At 38.4% G+C, this 21,980-nt stretch overlaps 1 protein-coding gene across 2 annotated transcripts in view; it reads left to right on the top strand.

The window, feature by feature from the left end:
- cntn3a.1 (contactin 3a, tandem duplicate 1) overlaps nucleotides 1-21,980 on the top strand; it is a 73,442-nt gene that overhangs the window by 33,061 nt on the left and 18,401 nt on the right. For both annotated transcript variants that reach the window (XM_039652946.2, XM_039652945.2), the window contains exons 5-11: nucleotides 5,079-5,174; nucleotides 8,331-8,534; nucleotides 9,141-9,243; nucleotides 9,778-9,962; nucleotides 11,127-11,266; nucleotides 16,303-16,432; nucleotides 18,184-18,334. In XM_039652946.2, coding sequence (XP_039508880.2) covers nucleotides 5,079-5,174; nucleotides 8,331-8,534; nucleotides 9,141-9,243; nucleotides 9,778-9,962; nucleotides 11,127-11,266; nucleotides 16,303-16,432; nucleotides 18,184-18,334 — 1,009 coding nt within the window. The remainder of the gene's footprint in view (nucleotides 1-5,078; nucleotides 5,175-8,330; nucleotides 8,535-9,140; nucleotides 9,244-9,777; nucleotides 9,963-11,126; nucleotides 11,267-16,302; nucleotides 16,433-18,183; nucleotides 18,335-21,980) is intronic.

Below are 21,980 nucleotides of genomic sequence, written 5' to 3'. Positions count from 1 at the left end.
ATGCTTTCGGGAAACGCACCCCTGATTTCCTACACAGGGCAGCTCTGTGGACAATAGCGTCTAGCACCCTAACTGGGCAGAGTAGATTAAGTTTCTCCTTGTCTGACGACTGAAATGGAGGACAGAAAGCCTGCAGAAATGGAAGCTTTAGCGTTAAGTTCTGCCAGGAAGACTCAATCGTTGCGTCACTAATTACCTTCTCATCTATCCAATCGTGTCTAATGCTTGCGGTAAAAAAGTCCGGTACTTACACATGTTTGAGTTCGCAGATGCTGACGCTTTCATTGACCTCCATCCTCCCCAGCACCTCCAAGATGGTTCCTTCCCTTCCATCCTCCCCACCACCACCAGGATGGTCCCTTCCTATACCTTCCAGGGGGGTCGGCTGCGCCCCTGCCTTCGTCTTTAGGCAGGAAATGCAGAGTCCGGACCCTCGGATTGCGAGCTATGGAAGGGGAAAACTTAAAGAACTACGCCAACGAACTTAATTGCTTGCTGGGCTATCAATAAATGTATTTATTGTTACAGTATTTATTCTCCCGAGTCTTTCTGGTAGAACTGTAGGTCTAACAACATTAGTTGGAACCGCCTTTACCATAGTTAGAAAGGCCTTTACCATACCAGATGAAAATTCCAGGCACGTGGGTACAACCGAGAGAGCTTGCAAATCTACGATTCTTTTAAGCGAGGAGATCGCAAGAGTTTTAAAAGTTTTAAAAGTGAGAAACTTTTTAGGAACTTTTTCGATAGGTTCGAAAGGAGCTAGAGAAAGACCTTCTAATACAATGGCCAGATCCCAGGTCGGCACCCTCGTACAAACCACTGGCCTCAGCCTCAAAGTGCCACGAAGGAAACGTGTAGGAAGCTCCAGGGGGGGAGCTGTCCAGAAGAGATATTTGGTCCGCAAACCATACTTGGGCCGGCCAGTACGGGGCTACTAATATTAGGCTGACCCCGTCCCGGCGAACCTTCTCCAGAACCCCTCGGGGAAAAGACGTGTCCAACTCCAGAGGGGATGAATGACTCAGGGAGAACCACAGATGACAGTGTGATGTCTCCTCGGAAGCGAATAGGTTCTCCTCGGCGCGACCAAAACTCAACCAAGGAGCTCCACTACCTCGGGGTTTTAACTTTTTAACTTGAAACCATGGATTCATTTAAGTTTCCTGGGTTATTTTAGAGCCCCTGCCCCTTTCATCGCTAATAGTAAAGTGCCCTTTCGATGTTATTGCAGTGCCCCCCAGAATAAGATTTCATCATGCTGCAGACCAGACCGTTACAGTGTGTGTCTATACATATATATATACTGTATATATATATAACACTATATACACAAATTTCAAAATATGTGTAAAATTGTGAGGTATATTTTTTACTTTGCCTATGCTCCAAATATCCATTAGCCATTAATGCTAGCTTGATTGGTTATTTTAAGCACTCTGTCACTTGGTGCAGCGTAGCCATTTATTATTTCTTCACTTAATCATGTTGATCTTTTGTGCTTTTCTGCTTCATTTGGTTTGACATCTGTATCTAATCTGTATCTATGGTTGCTAGCAAGCTGTAAATGCTTCACAAGCCGATGATTCCCTGGTGAATGTGCTTAATAATATGAGGCACATACGCATATTTTATTATGGTACACTAGTACTCATATATATATATATATATATATATATATATATATATATATATATATCACAACCTGAGAATGGTTTGCGGAAAAACTCAAGGCAGAAGAGGAAGATTTTATGAGACTGTAGATGCTTTTGTGGGCCATTTTTATATCATTTTGAGTTTACGATGGAAAGGCAAGGCTATTGTTTCTACATTAGATTATAACTGCTCCGAATGTTAAAGGTAGATGTTTACTTGAAGAATAAAACTTTTTGTACTGATGAATTTAACACTAAAGCATTACACTATTAAATCAATAAAGCTACACTGCATTTCCACAGCTACCCTATGGAAAATCTCCTGTGTGGTCCATTATAGTTCATGGACTCAGCCCTATATATGTTTGGTGTCTGGAGACAGTAGAGTACAATAAATGAAGGACTAAAGCTTCTCATTGGTGCAGATATAAATTCTGGTTGTTTAAAAATATTGTTTGCAAGCCTGAACTTCAGTATGGCTCCAAGAACAAAGCCAAATTTAATTTGGAAATGGTGTAAATTTGTGTGACATTTTGCCATACTCTCAGAAATTGCTAGTATTTCATCTCATAGTTTATTAAATCCCAGCCTTGTTGAAAGTACATCACCGTTTAGCTCAGTTAAATGTTTCACCTGGATTCTTAAAGACAACTCTGAGTCATTACAGTTACAGTAAATGTATTGGAGTGTATGTCGAACCTTATTCTCTACTTTGAAACTAATTTTCAAAGATAATGTCTAGATTTCATTACACTTAAATATGTTTTTCAATTAGTGCTAATTTGTTGTACATTTGAAACAATTGAAGTGTTTAAGGAACATAATGGTACATTTAACCTCTTTGTTTTCTCAAATTCATTATTGCCGTATTATAATGCAGCTGCTAGAAAAAGCACTTTCCTTCAACGTTTCTTTTTACAGGTCACAAATTCATTACTTTCAATACAATACTGTATTCAATCTCTGCAACTTCACAAGGAATTACGGTGTTTACTTTGCCGAAAGCAATGAATAGAACACAACGTATAGTTGATAACCGAGAAGCCAATTAGAGTCAGTGGAGTGTGTCTTTCTCTTGATGAATGCTTTATATGTACAGTATCCGAAGGAGTGGAATGATTTTATTGCATATGTATAGCAGAGAGCTTTCGGTTTATTTATTCTGGCCTCATAGAAATGTCTTGTAAGGACTCTGTAATGAGATATTATGTGAACTGAAAAATTTGTTGACTGAACATTCTGGAAGAAAACTTTTCTCGATGTGGGTAGTTGCGTGTGAAGCACAAAAAAGTTCCCTCTCTTACCAGAGACATGCTTTAAAGCTTGATCAAACCCCTACTTTGCAGATGGTGTCGAAATAGTTTGTGTTGCGGAGGCGTGGGGGGTGGGGGGATTATTGTGTTTTGAGTGGATGTGTTGTTCATGCATATTCCGTTTGAATTTGTCGTTCTCTAGACACAACCTGCTCTTTGAATTCAGTGCAGGTGATGCAAACACAACCTCCATCAACTTCAATTATCTCTTTGTTCCATTCACAGAAAAAAAAAAGCTTGATTTTCACAAATGAAAGTATGCAGTTTATTATTTTATTTGTTGGTTTATTTTTCATTCTTTTTTATCCTTGTTGGTTTTAAAAGCAATCAAGGAGAATACTGTGACAGGTTAATAATTTATACAAAAAATAACAAATTCTCTGATCATTGGCATTCGTTCTAAACCTATAAGATGCTCTTTAATCTGTTCAACACAAAAGGATCATTTAGGCACAATGTTATCGAACAATGAAAGTGAATGATGTTGACCATGGATTTTAAAAAAGCTGAATAAAGCAAAGACAATGAAGTATTATAAAAGTAGTCCGTGTGACTTATATACCAAATCTTCCAGCCACATAATAGTTTTTCATGAAGAACAGACTGAAAATCAAATCTTTAGGCTCTCAGATTTCAAGAAGTTTTGTGCATCTTGATCAATTTTGAGACACGCAAGAACTGGTGACGTTTGACATAAATGGCATTTAAATTTAGATTTAAGAGCTGCAATACTAAATTATCAGTATTTACAGAACTGAAGCTACAATACATATATGGTCTTTTTCATCATGTTTGAAGATTGAACTCCTGATCATCTTTCACATTAACTGTGAGGAAAAGAGCAGCCTGAACATTCTACTTAACATCTCCTTTTGTGTTCCTTCTAAGAAAGAAAGTCTATAAACATTATGAGGGAAAGTTCATTTTTTGGGGGATAATATGTTAAATACAGTAAATATAACTGTTATTTAAGTAAAGACTCAGGCTATCAAACAAGTCATTCACTGTAAAAAGTGTTTAGTTCATTTTCAGATAAACAGTTATATGGAACTTTCACTAGTGGGGACGAAACATCAACACTATGCTTTTCATTGACTAAGGCCTGCCCATATTACAAATTTGAGTATGACTACAAATGTGGTCCTCACATCATTACACATGTAATGCAACTATAACGTAGCATCCTTTCTATAAGTTAAAAGTAGTTAGTGAGATCATATAATGGTAACTACTGTACGTAACAGAAGTAATTATTCTAGCCATAATGCTAGATAAGGTTTGCTAGTACGTTATTTCAGCAACAGCTGCTTCAATTGTTGCTTTGCACAGTGCGTGACATTTTATCTACATGTTTCGCAGCTAGAGTTTTGACACCGAGTCAATGGGCTCTGTCTAATTGTTTCTTTTTCACTTGCTTATCGTCATCTTTCTTTTTCCTTTTACCCGTTTTTATTTTATGAGCAGGTGCCACTCGAGAAATTGGCAGTTTAGGTTGTTTCTCCGCCATTAGCACAGCTGTGGCACAGCGGCAATCTTGAGTTTGAAGGACAGTACGCACTGTGAAAGAGGGGTGTGATCAGCGCGTACACGAGCATGATTGACACTGCTAAGACACTCCTCCTGGCTCTGATTGGTTGTTTCTGACCGGGAGCGGTGTATTTCTGCAAATGGCAATAGGACCACTGGAAGGAGCCAGAGGAGCTTGATTTTTTCACAGATTATCATGTCTCATATAGTCTACAGTCAGGACATAATGACAGTTTTAACAAATATGTAAATATATATATATATATATATATATATATATATATATATATATATATATATGTATTTTTTTTTTTTTTACAAAAGTTACCAACAGCAGCTTTACAGTAACTGAAAAAAAAGTTGTGTGAACTTGATTTTTTCAATTAAGCATGAAGTTTATTTAGTTAATAATTTTAAGGCAACGGGTCTCCACATTTTTTTTTTAAGTTACAGTAAGTCAACTTAGCATTTTTTACAGTGTTGTTTTAGTTGGCTTAGGTTTAAATTGTGACTATTAAATTTTTATATATTACCATTATTGCTTATTTACGTCTTTTCTGTCTGACCTGTGTTTTTCTTATAGATTTGGACGAGTTTAAAACCCAGAGGAGAAGTGCAGTGAGTGTCAGAGAGGGGCAAGGTGTGGTTCTTCTCTGTGGGCCACCATCACATATGGGAGGTGAGGCGTTTTATTGTATATTACTGGCTGACTGGTTTGGGTTTTTCAATGGATATTGAGAAAACAAGATAGATATGGTCAGTGTAATGACAAAATATATTTTGCTCTCTGGAATACTGGATTCTGATTAGTGAGTTGCCGCATTCTTAATGTTACGAATTGGAAGACTCAAGGGGATCCATGTGCAGCTTACATTTATTGATCAGAGTAGTCAAACAGGCATGCGTCAGAACCAGCAGATACAGCAGTGAAGACAGGGCTAAATCGAAGTACAATACCAGGCAGATGATCAGGGCAGGCAGCAAACAGTCAAGGTCAAGGAACAAAGCAGAGGTAACGTAGGCAGGCAGCAGACAGGGAGATATCCAAAACAGGCAGGGTCACAAAACAATCAGGCAGTCACAAGAATAAACGCTCAGAAATTACAGGCCGTGGCAATGTAATACTTCACAAAAAGTCCTTGTATGAGTGTGGCTTATATAGGCAGTCTGAAATGAGGTGCAGGTGTGTGTGTAATCAGTCACAGGGATGAGGCATTATGGGAAACTGAGTTCTGGTGAAGTGATCAGTTCTGATGTGGAGTGCCCTCTGGTGATTCTCTGGGGCACTCCAACTGGTGATCGTCACACTTAAGTCTAATATTTTCCTTGAATGACCACTAACACCAATTTTCTACATAGGTGTGAACACAATTTTCATGTCCCTTGAATCACTCTATGGTCTTTTCCTTCTCATATAATAAAATCATTTCCACACAAATTAATATTCCATGTCCATTTTTTATTTGGTAAGAAGTGGTAGCTGGATAATGAACATCCAGCCAGTCATTATTGCTAAATAAAACCCTGAAGATGGGTTTCACAAGGCCTGGGTTTATGACTGACTGTACATTACCCCTTACATGCATGATATATTTATGTTTAATGATAGAAAATGAGACAAACTTTTGCTTATGTCAGTGATACTAAATGCCTGCCAATAAAGAACAAAAAAAGAATGATGATGATGATGATTTAATGTTTAATAATATTCTCATCCTGCACTTTGGATTGTGGTTTACAATATCTTGTACCTTCACACATTTAGAGTTATAGATGTAGATGTTACCTGTTAGCAGGGTGTGATCAGAGAGACTCAATGCAGTTCCTACTGCACCCCCCCCCCCCAAACACACACACACACACACACACACACACCCAACCAGCAATTAGAGTCCACTGTAATTACTGTAGCTCACAGTATAAAGGCTTTTCAACCCTTACTGCCCATATACAATAGCATAAACACATATTACCTCCTCTTGATTTACTGCCCTTAAGTGGGACACTTACTGTGAAAATGCTATTCAGGGCAAACTTTTTGCTCTTTGCCATTAACACAATACTTTACAATATGTTGAACTCGCAATGAACTTAATAAAAACAGAGCACTTTCAAAAGTACAAACAGCAAAGGTTACTACACTGATGTGTAAAACAATGTTTATTTGCCGACAATTGAGAGACAAGTTATTAGCAGTGGCATTTCCCTATAAGAAAAGGTATTTAAGCCGGCAAATGTACAGTAATGTTTGCAACATTTTAAAAACAGGCAACATGTTTTGTATCTTTTTTGTATCAACATGAGTATCTTTCAGATTCTCACTTCTCATCAGAAAGCTTTATCTGAGTTGAAAAGCAGTTTGCACAGCTGTGCTGCATTAGTCTTGCATTTGTCTGTCCCCTGCTGTCTTGATTACTGTGTTTAGTGTTGGGAAGAACACTTCAGATCTTATTGCTTTAATGGAGCCAGACCTTTTAAAACTGACAGAATGCTGAAATCACTTCTTTTTTTTATGTGGATCCATAAGGGGTAAAAAAAGGACATAACTTGAGTTCTTTGGTAATGCTTCCTTTTACAGTTCACTTACTGTGTACTTACAGTGTACTTACCTAGTACTGGCTAATATAAGGTAAGAACATGGTACAGGGGTAGGTTTTGGGGTAGGTTCAGGGTTACTACTAGTTATTACCCAGTAATTGTAGTTACTAAAATAAGTACATGGGTAACTGGACTGTAAAAGGAAGCGTTGCCAGTTCTTTTTGGCACTGATAGACTTTTGTACTGATAGACTTTTTCTCGTTTTATTTATATTTTGAAAGATAAGAAGTTATTGAGTCTTCATACTGTAAATTACTTTAAACAGTTTGTATTGTCTCCATATAAATATATCATTGCAATCATGAAAAAAGTTGACTTTTGGATGGATGGATGGATGGATGGATGGATGGATGGATGGATGGATGGATGGATGGACGGACGGACGGATGGGTGGATGGACGGATGGACGGACGGGCGGGTGGATGGATGGATGGATGGATGGATGGGTGGGTGGGTGGGTTTATGGATGGATGGATGGAAGGAAGGAAGGAAGGAAGGAAGGAAGGAAGGAAGGAAGGATGGATGGAAGGAAGGAAGGATGGATGGATGGATGGGTGGATGGACGGATGGACGGACGGGCGGGTGGATGGATGGGTGGATGGACGGATGGACGGACGGGCGGGTGGACGGATGGGTGGATGGACGGATGGACGGACGGGCGGGTGGATGGATGGGTGGATGGACGGATGGACGGACGGGCGGGTGGATGGATGGGTGGATGGATGGATGGGTGGGTGGGTGGGTTTATGGATGGATGGATGGAAGGAAGGAAGGAAGGAAGGAAGGAAGGAAGGAAGGAAGGAAGGATGGATGGAAGGAAGGAAGGATGGATGGATGGATGGGTGGATGGATAGATGGATGGATGGACCCATTTCATCCAGGCTATGTGAATTACACAAGAAGGTCACATTGTATTCTGTACAGATGAGCTAAGGAAATTATCTCATATCATTTCTAGATTTATGTCAAGTAGTACTGAGGCTGATTAAAGCAAATCAGTTTGGATATGGGTATGGATGGTTCATTTCAATGATTCCATTTGATTCTTTTGAGCTATCGCTCAATAGCGTTGCCAAATGTCCAAGCACTGCATTTCATAGTCTTATCAGGCATGATCAGGATTTTGTCTACTCACATCACAGGGTTTCTGAAATGGATTGATATTAAATTCTCAAAATTTTGAAACCAAGCAATGTGGTGCAGTACAGCTAGTTTCACCTCTTGTCTTTTCCTACAGAGTTGACCTTTTCTTGGATCTTCAACGAATATCCCTCATTTGTGAAGCAAGACACGCGGCGCTTTGTGTCACAGAAAACAGGCAACCTGTACATCGCTAAAGTGGAGCCGTCAGATGTGGGAAACTACACTTGTGTCGTGACTAACACTGTGACCCAGAGTAGAGTGCAGGGACCTCCCACGCCACTTATACTCCGCAGTGATGGTGATGGTCTTACTACATGTATTCAGCTCATACAAAACGACTCATTTGTGGTTTTAACCTTTAAATGCATGAATGTTTTACCAATCATTATTACATATTCGGGTCTTTAGCAACCCGGATCTATGGATTTCTGCCTGTTGAGATAATAAACTCTTCTGAAATTAGAGTAACAACTAAGAATAAAATAAAGACTATTTTGCTACCTTTTGGAGCTTGGAAGGGTTCAGTTTGAACAGATGTTTTATACCATCATCACTGTCCTTATCAGAGCTCATTTCCCAATACATTCAGCATCTGGCTCATATTCACTATCATAAAACTGTCACTTTCAACATCTTTACAATCAATACTTTGATCGCTGACAGCTTCTTCTCTAGATCCACCATCAAGAGACACTGACACAAATATTTGATTGCATTCAGAATCACTTGCTCTGCAGTAGATCACTGAGCCATTTCAAATTTTGCTGATGATACTTCCTATTCTTTTGTTTTCTGCCTGCGGTAACTATGAGTGAAACATCACTTCATCATTGTGGATCATATATTGCCACTTTGTGGAATAAAGATGAATTGAATAATCGTCTTTTATTTTTTTCCGTTTCAGGCATTATGGGAGAATATGAGCCAAAAATTGAGGTCCAATTTCCTGAAGTCTTGGCCGTTGCCAAGGGGTTGACGGTAAAACTGGAGTGCTTCGCCTTGGGAAAGTAAATATTATAGTTGATACTCTATAAAATAGCCTACTTACATAATATCATACGCAAAGAGCAGCTCACTGACATTCATATTATTATAGTAAATATTTTTTAAATGAAAACATACCTCATTAAAGTCATAAACTTGAAGTTGCGATAGTCTTTTCGCCCCTATTTTGACATTTAACCCTGTGAAACGACTTCTCGAACTAGAAAAAAATTAGGGCGGGACTTGATTTTGTCTATTGGGATTGGTTGGATGGTTGTGGTTTGCTATTGGTGGATCTCATGTGAGTGACAACACGTCATCAGAGAAGAGAAGAGATGAGCTGCAAGAGGGAGGGGAAGTTATTTTGATTGAAGACTACAAGGGTAAATACAGTACAAGAGTACAATTAAAAAAATAAATAATGATGAAATCATTTATAATAATAAGAAGCAGGGCGAGGCCGAGGGCCGTGAGAGAGCAGGCCTCGTCCTGCTTGCCACACTGTCCATTCTGATTTCATGGTGATTTTAATTTTTACCTTTACCTTTCGCTTTCAGTCCAGTGCCTGCTATCAGCTGGAAAAGACCAGACGGAGTTCCTTTTCCCAGAAAAGTGGACATTAGCAAATCCAGCGGAGTGCTGGAGATCCCTTATTTCCAACAGGAAGACGCAGGGCCATATGAATGCATGGCTGAGAACTCCAGAGGCAAAAACACAGTCAAGGGACGGCTCTCCTTCTATGGTAGGGCAGAATTATCTCAGGGATGAAATAAATGCGACTTTTTTGACACAAAAGAAGATATTTAGCAGAAGGTTCAAGTCATTGTAATTATAGGATCATTGATAGACTATTGTAGTTTGAATTATTTCTCATTTTTAGAGAGTGGTGATCACCGCTGGTTACTACTTTCATTGCATAGAACAGAGCAGTTTCCATAATCAGACTAACACACAATCAATGTGCACCATTAAGGTTTTATGAATGCTTATATTTTTTAATTTATCACTGATCAATGTTGTGTGGTTTAATGTATTACCGTGTAATGTTTTGTAACCAGGATGTCAGATTTTCACGAGAATCCCTGTACGCTGTAATTATTTGTCATTGCAATTATTTGGCAGATAAAAATCCATAATCTCCCATAGACTGTGCTCTCTATCTATCACTGCTGTTGGTGTTATGGAATAATCAATATGGGTCACTGTTGTTTATAACATAATGGTCGAAATCAAAATTATGAGCTCCAGTAGTGACTGATACCCATAAAGCATGCTACTTTGTCCATGCTTGCACTATCCTGTGATTTATTCACCTTTCTCTCTCATCTTCTTCAGTAATGAGAAAAGTTAACCCTTTGCAAGTCACATTGACCTTCACCATAACCAAACGAATCTAATTTGAATATGTTTTCAAGCCATTTTTAAAAAATCTCCCTATCTTTAAGAATTCAAGGGTAAAACTGTAACACTGACACTCCTTTCTAGCACCTATTTTGTTATTTATGTTGTTACGTTTAGAGAGTTGTTCGTCAAAGCAATAGGAATATTAATGCATTATACAAAAGACAGGCCAAAGATCCGTAAAACTCGACCCACATTTAGGGAGAGCTGTGTGCTGTAATCTCCTCAGCTCAATGGATGTGGTATACTAAATTCCCATGTAAATGATTTATAAAGTAGTATGCGTTTTTCCTCTTTGTAATGCCATATTGATTGATTAATAACTGGATTTGTTCATTAATTGGCTCATAAACTGCTTGGTTGGTTTACTATGGGCTAATCGATATCCAACTCTAAGTGTGTCTGGGATTCAGGGAGCTGTTGAAAATTCATTTTTATCGGCAGCACTTTGTGAGATGTTGATATCTCGCTGACTCTGTGTTGTGTGTTTATTGATGGATATCAGCACCACCTCATCTGTTGGAGATGCCTCAGGATGTGCAGAAAGCCATTGATGAATCTCTGCTGTGGGAGTGTAAGGCGAGCGCCAAGCCCAAACCCGCCTACAGGTGGCTGAAGAACGGAGAGGCGATCGAGTCATTTGAGGTGAGTGATGCGGTCCGTTGTATCTTTAGTGCACATGAAAGACCAAGTTAGCAGATTCGGGAAGTTAAGAAGGAAATCCCAACATAATTGAAATCTAAATCTCAACATAAATGACCATTACACACTATGAAGTCTTTCTATTTTCTTGCCTTGCTCCAAAAAAATTAAATGTTTTAAAACTAAACTTTCACAAACATGTTCTAAGTATGTTTTACTAACGTTCCCATTAAGGTAAACTGCAAGATTCAGTTATTTATGAATGTTCTGAACTTTCCATCAATGCAGCCTAGCATGGATAAGAGCAGGGAAAGGCTCAATTTTTAGGGTAACAGAAAAGAACCAACATGAATGTATTGCAGATATCATTCATTTGAGATTTATAGTACTACATATTTTGAGAATTTATTCTGATTCAAGGGGAGAGGAGGAGCTGGAGATGGAGGAGGGTAATCAGCTCCTGAGAAACGCCATACAATTTAATGTTCATTGAAATGAAAAAATTGAGTTAATACAATGAAGGAGATTGATTTAATCACCAAAAACGTAAAATATTATGTTATCTAAACTACGAGAATTACATAAAACTACAAAGTTGATTTGACAAAAGAAAAAATGTTGCGATTACAAATCATGAATGTCGTATTCGAGCCCATTCTCATCTTTTGGCGTCATATAGGTGACGCCATATGACATTTCGTCGAAATACACACATGGCACCCTTTAGCGTCACGCAGAACCCAAGGCGTCATATAGGTGACTGGCATCCTTTAGCGTCAATATGAGACGCAGGCCCTACCCCAGACCTAAACCTACCCATAACAGTGCATGTTATATTGATGCTAAAGGTTGCCATGTGCGTAGTATTTCGACGAAATGTCACATGGCATCACCTATATGACGCCAAAGGATGAGAATGTGTTGCATATTCCTAAATGTACCTGAGAGTCAGCTGATGCGAGCTTGACTAACGTGACCTGCCAGAACTGACGCTACATTTGATTTTTGTGTCAATTAACTCTTACAGGAACATTAAAAAAAAAAAAAAAAAAAATTGGCAAACTAAACATTTAAAGAACCAATGTAAAAAATAGTGTTAAAATAAGTTTAAATATGCTAAACAAAGTTTTTAAAAAGTTAAAATACGCTCAAAACATGTTCACATTAGCACAAAATGTTAAAGTTTTTGTGCTAACGTGTCGTGAACAAAGGTTTTATTAACATTAATTGATGAAAAACTGCCATTAATCTAAAAACTGTTTAGCGTATAACGCTATCGAGTAATGAAAAATAAAAAGATACCACTAACAAGGCTCAAAATAACCCCACACTAACACAGTAACATAATGAGGGTCCCTCGATGCCCTTTAAACTAGCGTTATACGCTAAACAGTTTTTAGAGATAAAACTCTTTACATCTGATTATCATGAAAACAAATCTCAGAGAAGGTTAATCATCTGATATGTTGTTTTAGATTTAACAAGCAATACTGAATCAAGCAACTTGAGTCGGTTAAGTGCCATTCACACCGAACGCGTTTCCATTCCAATGCGCTACTTTTCTATTGTTTTATGTCGTTGCACTCACGTCTTGCGTCTTTTGCAGCGTCTCACTCAAGTTTAAATCATTTCAACTAAAAAAAAAAACATGTTCTGTGTGAATGAGCCCTTGGCTTTACTTGTGTGGGTTTTTTTATGTTTTTCAAATACTTGTGAAACATTGGTTGTTGTAATAAAGACTGTACAATGAAATGACATCACATGTACAGCAATTCTAAAAAACAAGAAGTGAGTAAAAATAAAAAGAGGGCCATGTTGACATTCTATTGCTCATTAATAGTTGTTTATTTGTTTAGGATCCTGTATGTGTACAGTATTTCCATAGATGTGGTTTGGGTTCCTCTTAGTTGTTGTATGGTTCACAGTAGTCCTGTGCTATATTATAAGAGTCATGTACAAGAGCTTGTTTCATCACTCCGAGAGATCAGCAAACACGATCTCAGCGTGTGAGGCTGCACACTTAATGAGCTGAGGTGTTACCATTTTGTAAATGTCACCATCGTCTACCTCAGCATTTGATCAATCTACAGACCAAAGGTCATCCATGTAGTCAGAGGAAGGTAAGAAGAGTGTCGTTTGTTATTTGATTATTACAATATACAGACAAAGGTCTTGCATTTCCTTACCAGCCGCCATCACCCGAATGCTATATTCAGAGCAAATCGCGTTAGCGCAAAACATCGTTCATGAAAGGATTTTCTGAAATGTTTTAGGTAAACTTGTTTCAGAATGTTCATTCAAAAGGAACGGTACCATAATGTTTGAATAATGGTAAAATGGTTTCCTTAACGTTTGCTTAAAATAGAAATAATGTTCTTAGAAAATTCTGAAATAATATTTTTATAACCTAATAGGAACTTTAGCAAATCCTTATCATGACATATTTTGGTTAGCATGGCACATGCCTCATTTGACTCAAAATATTGTTAGATTTGTTCCCTGATACCATAGAAAATCATCCTCTGCTTGTGTAAATGTTTACCTCAGCAACAATATTTCGCATGCCAAGCCAATAGCCATAATGTTGGGGCAATCTTTGTGATGTCTATTCAGGTGGGCAACTTAATCAGTCTGGTGCAGCACAGCCCACTCAAATGTCGCTCTCCCGTCGAGGGGGAAAGTGCTGATTTCAGTGGAATGTCACCCCTAATTAATTACCCCCATAAAGCTGATTTATGCCACCATTTGTCTTTGGTGCTGGAGGCTGTAACGTTACTGATCTTCTCTAGTTTACTACAGTCCACACCACACATATGATATTCAAGCATTCTTTTTATGATATCAGATTGATATTAGATTGTGGTTCATGGGCAGAGAGTTACACCATTTTCCACGCTGAACTGGAACAATGATATTCAAGTGGCATAAAGACTCTAATGCCATCAGACTCTGAAGTGCCCGCTCGCACAGCTTGAGTGCAGATATCTGAGCCCTTTATATCTCAGTTCATTCAACCTGAATGCACCATTCAAAATTTTCACACTCAAGTGGGCACAATGGCAGCATAACAGGGGCTTTATGAGTAAGTGTTCGGCCAGGATAAAAAAACAACATATGGACCGTCCATCAGCAGCAATCCACAGCTACTTGGATTAAATTCATCCTCCGTTCTGCTCCCTTCACATCTGTTAATTATTTCATAGTAGGCACTTTCCATGAATACTTTGGTGGTGTCCCATTATTTATTTATTTAGTTATTTTTAGCATTAAGGCCATTGCACACTGAGTACAAAATTTTCGTATGCGTTTTTTCGTGTTCGTCAGCCTAAAAATTCGCCACACACAGAAACCTTGCACACTGAGTCCGATGCGTATTTATTAAACCTTTGCGGAAAAAAAAATAAATACAAAATGAATTCGTCAAGCAGTGAGGATGATTTTGTTGCCCTCTCTCTTATCGAAAAGAGAAGAAAGAGAAAATATTGCGTTTGCGTCCATCCAATCCTGAAATTGCGCCGAGAGGAAACACCTCCTTATCAAGGAGTCGCGATTCAAAATTTACTTCAGAATGTCAGTGGAAAAGTTTGATGCTGGAGCCACATTTTAAAAACAAGAACACCAATTTCCGTGAACCAATCGGTTCTGAACAGAGACTGGCAGTATGTCTGAGGTATGGAGACACACACACACACACACACACACGGCCCGGTGGAAGCGCTGGGCAGACAGAACAGCTGTATATAGGCTGTTGTTTGTATATTGTACCCAAAATACATTAATTATCGAATTGGCTGCTCAATCACACCTTTTAATCGATCTGAAATTTCAATCTGGTGAAAGGGGAGGTTTCCTTTCATAATCCAATCGAGAGAAGAGAACATAAACACTTCATCGAATTGAAATCCGAAACTGAAAGCATTGCGCATATGTGCAATGATGTGCGCAACGAGCTCCAGTCGGCTCTGAATTGTCAAAAAACCGGCAGTGGATGCGAAAAACGCAGAAAATCGAACCCGATCCGATTTTTTTTATGACGGACAAAAGTTTCGGAGGCGTTGTGCAAGCGTGATTGACATAACGTGAGGTCGAATTTTTTTTTTTTTTTACGTGCGCAAATTTCGGACTCGGTGTGCAATGGCCTTTACAGGCAAAAATTCAATTTTTTGTTGTTGTGACATAATAATAATAAAAAAAATCTATCATTAATTTTTGAACTATAGCTAAACGTGTGTATTTCCTTTTTCGGAAATTTTGCACTGGCTTTTAAGATTTTATTATATTGTTGTGAGGACAACTTATGACGTTTGCTTGTTTTTTGCATTCAAAAACATCAAAATAAAGTAATAGGCTATTTTGTACCGTAGTTTTGAGCCCAGCTGAAAAACGCTCGGTTGCTCGGTGAAAAAAATCTTGGTCCGGTTCCCACAACGCACTGCCATCTAGATCTTCTCCACGGTGCCTGGTGATGGCGCTGGATAGCCCTCGGTGTGCGACAGCTCCTTCGGCTTCAGGCAGACGGCAGGAGTCCCTATGCTCTGTCCCATGGCGAACAGCGGCGCTCCCTCACCGATGGCAGCCGCCCCTCCAGCACCCAGGCGGTCGACAACTCACTCCAGCGCACCGCCTCGAGCGTCCATGGTGACGGAATCGATTGCACCATGGATTGCTTCGTGGCGAGGACTCTTTGACAGCACGTTCCTTCTTCTTCCCAGGTTTCGGCACCAGTGTAACGAGGTTCAGATGTAATGGGAAGAAGGAGGCGAGAACCGGCGAACAATCAACAGACATTAATAACAAAATAAAATAAATACAAATCGAAAGTAAAAGACACGGACAACTGCTGTCACATATAATAAAACAAACCACAACATAAAATCAGGCCTCCCACAGTGATTTCTCTGAATCCATTTCAATGTAGAATAGTTTTTCAATATGTAACTCAAGTTACTTCTGATTGTTTATGCCAATACAGAAAAAACAAGAATAATAATAACCTTTTTGTTTTAAGTTGCATTGTGGGATTGTTGTTTTGTTTCCAGGACAGGGTCCAGGTGGTAAATGGGGCATTATCCATCAGCAGTCTTACCCTGGCAGATACTGGGATGTACCAGTGTATCGCTGAGAACCGTCATGGCCGGGTGTTTGCCAACGCTGAACTCAGAGCCATTGGTAAGTGATCACTAAATTCATAGTAACTAAAGATCAACACAGGCCCTACCTACATATGAGTCACGATAAAATACCTCAAAGGCAATACATACAACAACCAAATGAGTAAACCGTTTAATGCCAATCACTGGATTTCACTTTGAAAGTGTTGTGAAATGTGCAACACTCAATGTAATGTTTTGCAGAAATTTTCCAAAGCTCCTCAACTGTTCTTATGCTAATATGTAGTTGGACATATGCCGTTATACAGTATGTTTTCAAATTTTTGTATGCACAATACAACGTTCGTTTTGTTTTAAAGCAGCAGTGCTGTGTACCAGCACTTGGGTTTTGTTCCCTCATAAGCTCATTCCAACCATATTGTCAGTGAACGCCACCACCCATTAGTTTCACCATGCCCTTTTGCGCTGCATTTAAAAACAGTTGACCCTCTATTATGAGGAGCAGAATAACTTTTGACAGGATCAATGATCAAACCCATCTCTGCGGTGAAGATTAAAGGAGTTGACGTTCAAGGCCATTTTATCATGCGGCAGACGAAAGAAGTGCTCTGTTCCCTAGTCCTGTCATTTGTCAGCACAATGGGTGCTTTGATGCTGTCAGCGCTGAGTGCAGATGGATGCCAAACAGGCAGGAAAGTCTAGTATGCTGAAATTGCTGCCTGGGGGAGATGTGAGGTAGACGGTCTTCGCACTTTAGAGCCTTTAGATTTGTGCTGGCTGGCTGGCTTGACTCGGTTTGACTTAGTGGTGTGTGGGGGATAGTGTGAGCTCTTGAGTGTGCTCTTTAGTGAGTATATCGCATTAAAAACATCCTCCTCGCCCGCCGCTGGAAAATGAGATGATGATTAGATTTACTGTAGCTAAGGGGGAACCAGATAGAGATGTAGACATTTGACAGGTTGTGTGGAAGAACACGGGTCAGTGACATAACACGAATTGTTTTGTCCTGTTTATTTGTTCACTCAAAAATACACTAGCATTCAAAAGAAAATGAAATCAGTTACTACTTTTTTGTCTGCAGGAATGGATTAAATTGATCAAAAGTGACAGTATAGACTTTAAAAGTTTTGTAAAAATGTTATAATCAACTCGATTAGACTCTTCATTTAAAATATCTATTCATTCAAGGGGTTAAAATTTTATTATATTGTTGTCTGAGGTCAACGTATGACATTCGCTTGGTTTTTGCATTCAAAAATATCAAAATGAATAAGTAATAGGATATTTTGTACCCTAGTTTTGAGCCTAGCTGAAAAACGCTCGGTTTTTATGGGCGTCTCGCACTGAAGACTTGGAAGTAAACGCCCACTGCTGTGAGTGGATGACAGTTTTGCATATTATAATGAGTTTCAACTCACCCGTCCATGCACTTTTGAATGTTTTGAAAACGACCAATGTTGTAAAATGGCAACCGGAATTATTCGCCCATACATGTTCGACCCAGAGTCCGTGTGTTGCACCATTCCTGTCGGACAATAAAAGTTTTTATCGGACTAACAAGGACATTTTCAGTTGTGAAAATATTGTTTCTGCATATTCCGAGCCACATTTGGTGTGACATGTCTTGAAAATATGAAATATTTAGTTTGGTCATTGTTCTTGAGCCGTTTCTCTTCAAAACGAATGATACTTTTTGCTATTTTCTTTTGTAATGCAGACATTGTACATGCTTTTTAAAACACTTTTGGGAGTCATTCTTTCTTTCTCTCTGTCAGTTTTGTAAGATGCTTGTTTTTCTCTTCACATCAGCAGTGGCACCAGATTTCTCCAACAGTGTGCTAAAGGCACAGACATTGGCTCGGCAGGGTGGAGATGTTTTGATTGAGTGCAAGCCTCGCATGTCTCCACGCGGGATGATCTCCTGGAGGAAGGGCAAAGAAGCCTTGCGAGAGAGCCACAGGTATTTTTACCAACCCATTTCCCTTTGTCTGCCAAGAACTTGTTTATTAAAGTGATACGAGAGCAATATGATTCAGGTTACTGATCAAAGGTTATTCACATCAAACCGTCTCAACACAACAGCCGCTGCATTTGCATATACTTCATCCTAAATAGACAAAAAAAACACCTTTTTCACGGCACAGAATAACATCAAAAGTACTTGAACAATCAACCAACCTCTGATGGTTGAAGCGGTTTTATAAACTATTTGAATTTAGTAGAATATTCAGTCTTCCAAACACTGTAAAAAATATTGTTGGTTTAACTTAAAAAATGAAGTAACCTGGTTGCCTTAAAATTTTAAGTTCATTGAAATGGAAAAATTGAGTTAATAGAATGAAGGAGATTGATTTAATCATCAAAAACTCTAAATATTACGTTATCTGAACTACATAAATTATTTAAGTTGATTTGACGAAAGAAAAAATGTTGCGATTACAAATCGTGAAAATATTTTTTTATTTTTTTACAGTAAATGTTGGTGTCCTACATTAAATCTCATTTTTAGATATTTTAGATGGTTGGTTGAAATGTCTAAACCTCAATGTCTAAACCTTATTAAATCACAAAATGTATTATTTTTTTAAAATTATTTTTTAGTTTATTTAATTAATTTTATTAATTATAATTTTTTTTTTGTCCGATGTGGTAGCAAGTCAGTGGCAGTCTGTAAGCAAATAATAATTATGAACTTTTACAGTAAAATAACAAAAAAAGCATGACTTTTTTAAGCATTGTGTTTTTTTGATACTAAAACGTCATTCTAAAAACCGCATTGTTATTTTATTTGAAATATTCAGAAATTTTGTCAGCCATTTATGTATGAATTTATGTATAAATTAAAACACAATGACACATAAAGACAGACGTCCATTCAATGGTTTGGGGTGAAGATGCATGAAATTTATCAAAAGTCACTTTAAAGGAGCAATGTGTGATTTTTAGCGACATCTAGTGGTTCGGTTGCGAGTTTGCACCAGGTTTGCACTAAGGGCTCCGCCCACTGCTCACCCCTCCCTTTCGAAGAAGCTACGGTTGCTAAAACGGGACAAACATCTCGTCGGCTGAGACAGCAGAGAATAGCCAGAGTAAGCCAAGAGTGTGTAACATTGTCACTGTTTCTGTACCACAGTCCATTATAAACCACATCATGGATACTGTTTACAAAGCCAGTCAGGTGAGGATCAAGGGTTTTAATATATAATTTAATATAATAATATTAATCAGCTGATTGTCTCACAAACGTAACCAGCAGCACATTTCTCCCCACATACTGTAGCAAACCCATAATACAGCGAGGGAGCAGCTATATATTTTTTTCTAACAGGGTAGTAATAGTTTAGCTGGCTAATATGAGCTGTTACTGTGGCTGAGCTGGGACGCGTCTGCATGAGTCCAAAGGTCGGAAGTGCGCGCGCTGTTACAATCATGTCATCTCCGCATCCCATAGACACTATTTACTACACACAATAGGCTTTTTTCTCTGATTTTGAAAACTCTTCGCGATCGACTTTAGTGATAAAAGACTTTAGTAAAAGTCTCTATCGACGGGTTAGTGATTCCTGTAACGTACTGTTTTACGGTCAATGACATGAATACTAATCATCAGCTGTCTCACGAACGTAACAGCACATCTATCCCCAACATAACAAACCCATAACACAGCGAGGGAGAACTAAGTTACATGAAACAATCCTAACTACATATTTTACACCACTCACAAGGGAAAAAACACTACTCACGGAGTGTAAGGCTAGCTTCCAGCTTTCCGCTACTTCTCTTTCAAGGTAGTGATGAAACGCGTTCTGTAGCGCTGTTTGTTCGCGTTCGGCTACGGTAGGAATATGACGTCACAACATGGCGACCTTCATAGAAGGGGATTCCCTCGGTTATGGAGCTATTAATGTCTCATTCTAAGGTAATAAAAACATTACGGTTAATTAAGTAAGTTCTTTATACACCACTGAAAACATAGTTATGGATGTCATATTGCATTTCTGTTAATAGATAATCAACTTATTTACACATTGCACCTTTAAAGTAAAATAATCTGTGTTTCAAACTTTCTATTAATCAAATTATCCTGACATTTTTCTTTACCGTGGTTTCCACAAACTATTAAGCTGCACAAATGTTTTCAACATAATAAGAAGTTTCTTGAGCATCAAATCAGCATATTAGAATCTGAAGGATCATGTGACACTGAAGACTGGAGTAATGATGCTGAAAATTCAACTTTGCATCACAGGACTAAATTACATTTTAAAATACATTATCATAGAAAACAGTTATTTTAAACTGAAATAATATTTCAAAATACTATAATTTTTACTGTATTGTAGATCAAACAAATACAGCCTTGAAAAGCAAGAGACTTCTTCCAAAAACCCAAACTTTTGAACACTCTGTCGGGCTGCACGTAAATCCGCTGGAAGGATGCTTTCCTTTCACACATAACACATGTGCACTTCAATAAGCCAACAGAACACGGGCAAAAAAAAAAAAAAAAATGAAAATTGGTTTGCGCATTTACATGACCACATGCATTGTCGGCTTATCAAGCAAATAATGTGCATGTAAATGACAGCTTGGAACCTCCTCTCAGACACTGTTATGCCTCCAGATCAATGATTTAAGTTTGAATTTAAGGCAGTGCATCACAGGATTATCATTAGCATACACTTCAGATGAATCCACTGAGGAATAAAGCAGTATGACGCTGTCTCCATGGAGAGCGTACCTGTGAACTCTTGAGTCTGAAGCCGCTGTAAGAAAATCATTAGTGGCCATCACTGTCCATCAGCCTTGTACTAACATCCACCCACAATCTACAGCTATGAGCGACAGGGTCTCTCATTAAACACTGTTGCACTACTGGAAGTGTGTTACAGAGAGAGAGAGAGAGAGAGAGAGAGAGAGAGAGAGAGCTTTTCCAGGCTTCTTCTATAATGATCATGCGGGAAGGGAAAATGTCGCTTTCATTTCTTTATGCCCAATTTGGCTTTTATATGTAGTACTTGTTAGAAATCTGCTGACTGTACTATGCTAATATGATTGTAGCCAGTTTCCAGCTTTTCACGTTTGTACATAAATAAGGAAAAGTTGCACTAATGTATTCATGCATAATTATACTTTTTTTCACTTTTCATCAGGATCCTGTCGCTTCGGCCGACAGATATTAAATGTTAAATGGCTGGTAACACGTTACAGTGAGGTTTCAATTTGTTGACATTGATTAGGCATGATGACAACAACAGCAGATTGTAAAGCCTTTTTCAATTTAGGTTAATGTTAATTTATAAATATTGGTAATAGTGTTTTTTCATCATAAATTAAAAAGTAAATGTATTGTTTGTTGTTATGTCATGTAAGATATTGCATTAACTAATATAGATAAAACATATTCGTAGTTTTCAGTCACGTGACCTGGAGGGCAAAACCTTCATAGAACTGCAGGACAGGCCTGTCAATTTTCCATCTGTTTACAAACATGAATTTTTAGATGACGAAAAACATATGTAAGAATTCAAGTAAGAATTCAATACAATTTCTCCATTGACAGTTCTGGTATAAGCCATTAAAACGTAACCATGCATGGTAGACTT

The sequence above is a fragment of the Pimephales promelas genome, chromosome 20 (genome assembly GCF_988280905.1).
Source record: "Pimephales promelas chromosome 20, fPimPro1.hap1.1, whole genome shotgun sequence".
Lineage (NCBI taxonomy): Eukaryota > Metazoa > Chordata > Actinopteri > Cypriniformes > Leuciscidae > Pimephales > Pimephales promelas.
The sequence above is the reverse complement of the archived record's forward strand: the minus strand, read 5'-3'. Positions and strand labels throughout refer to the sequence as shown.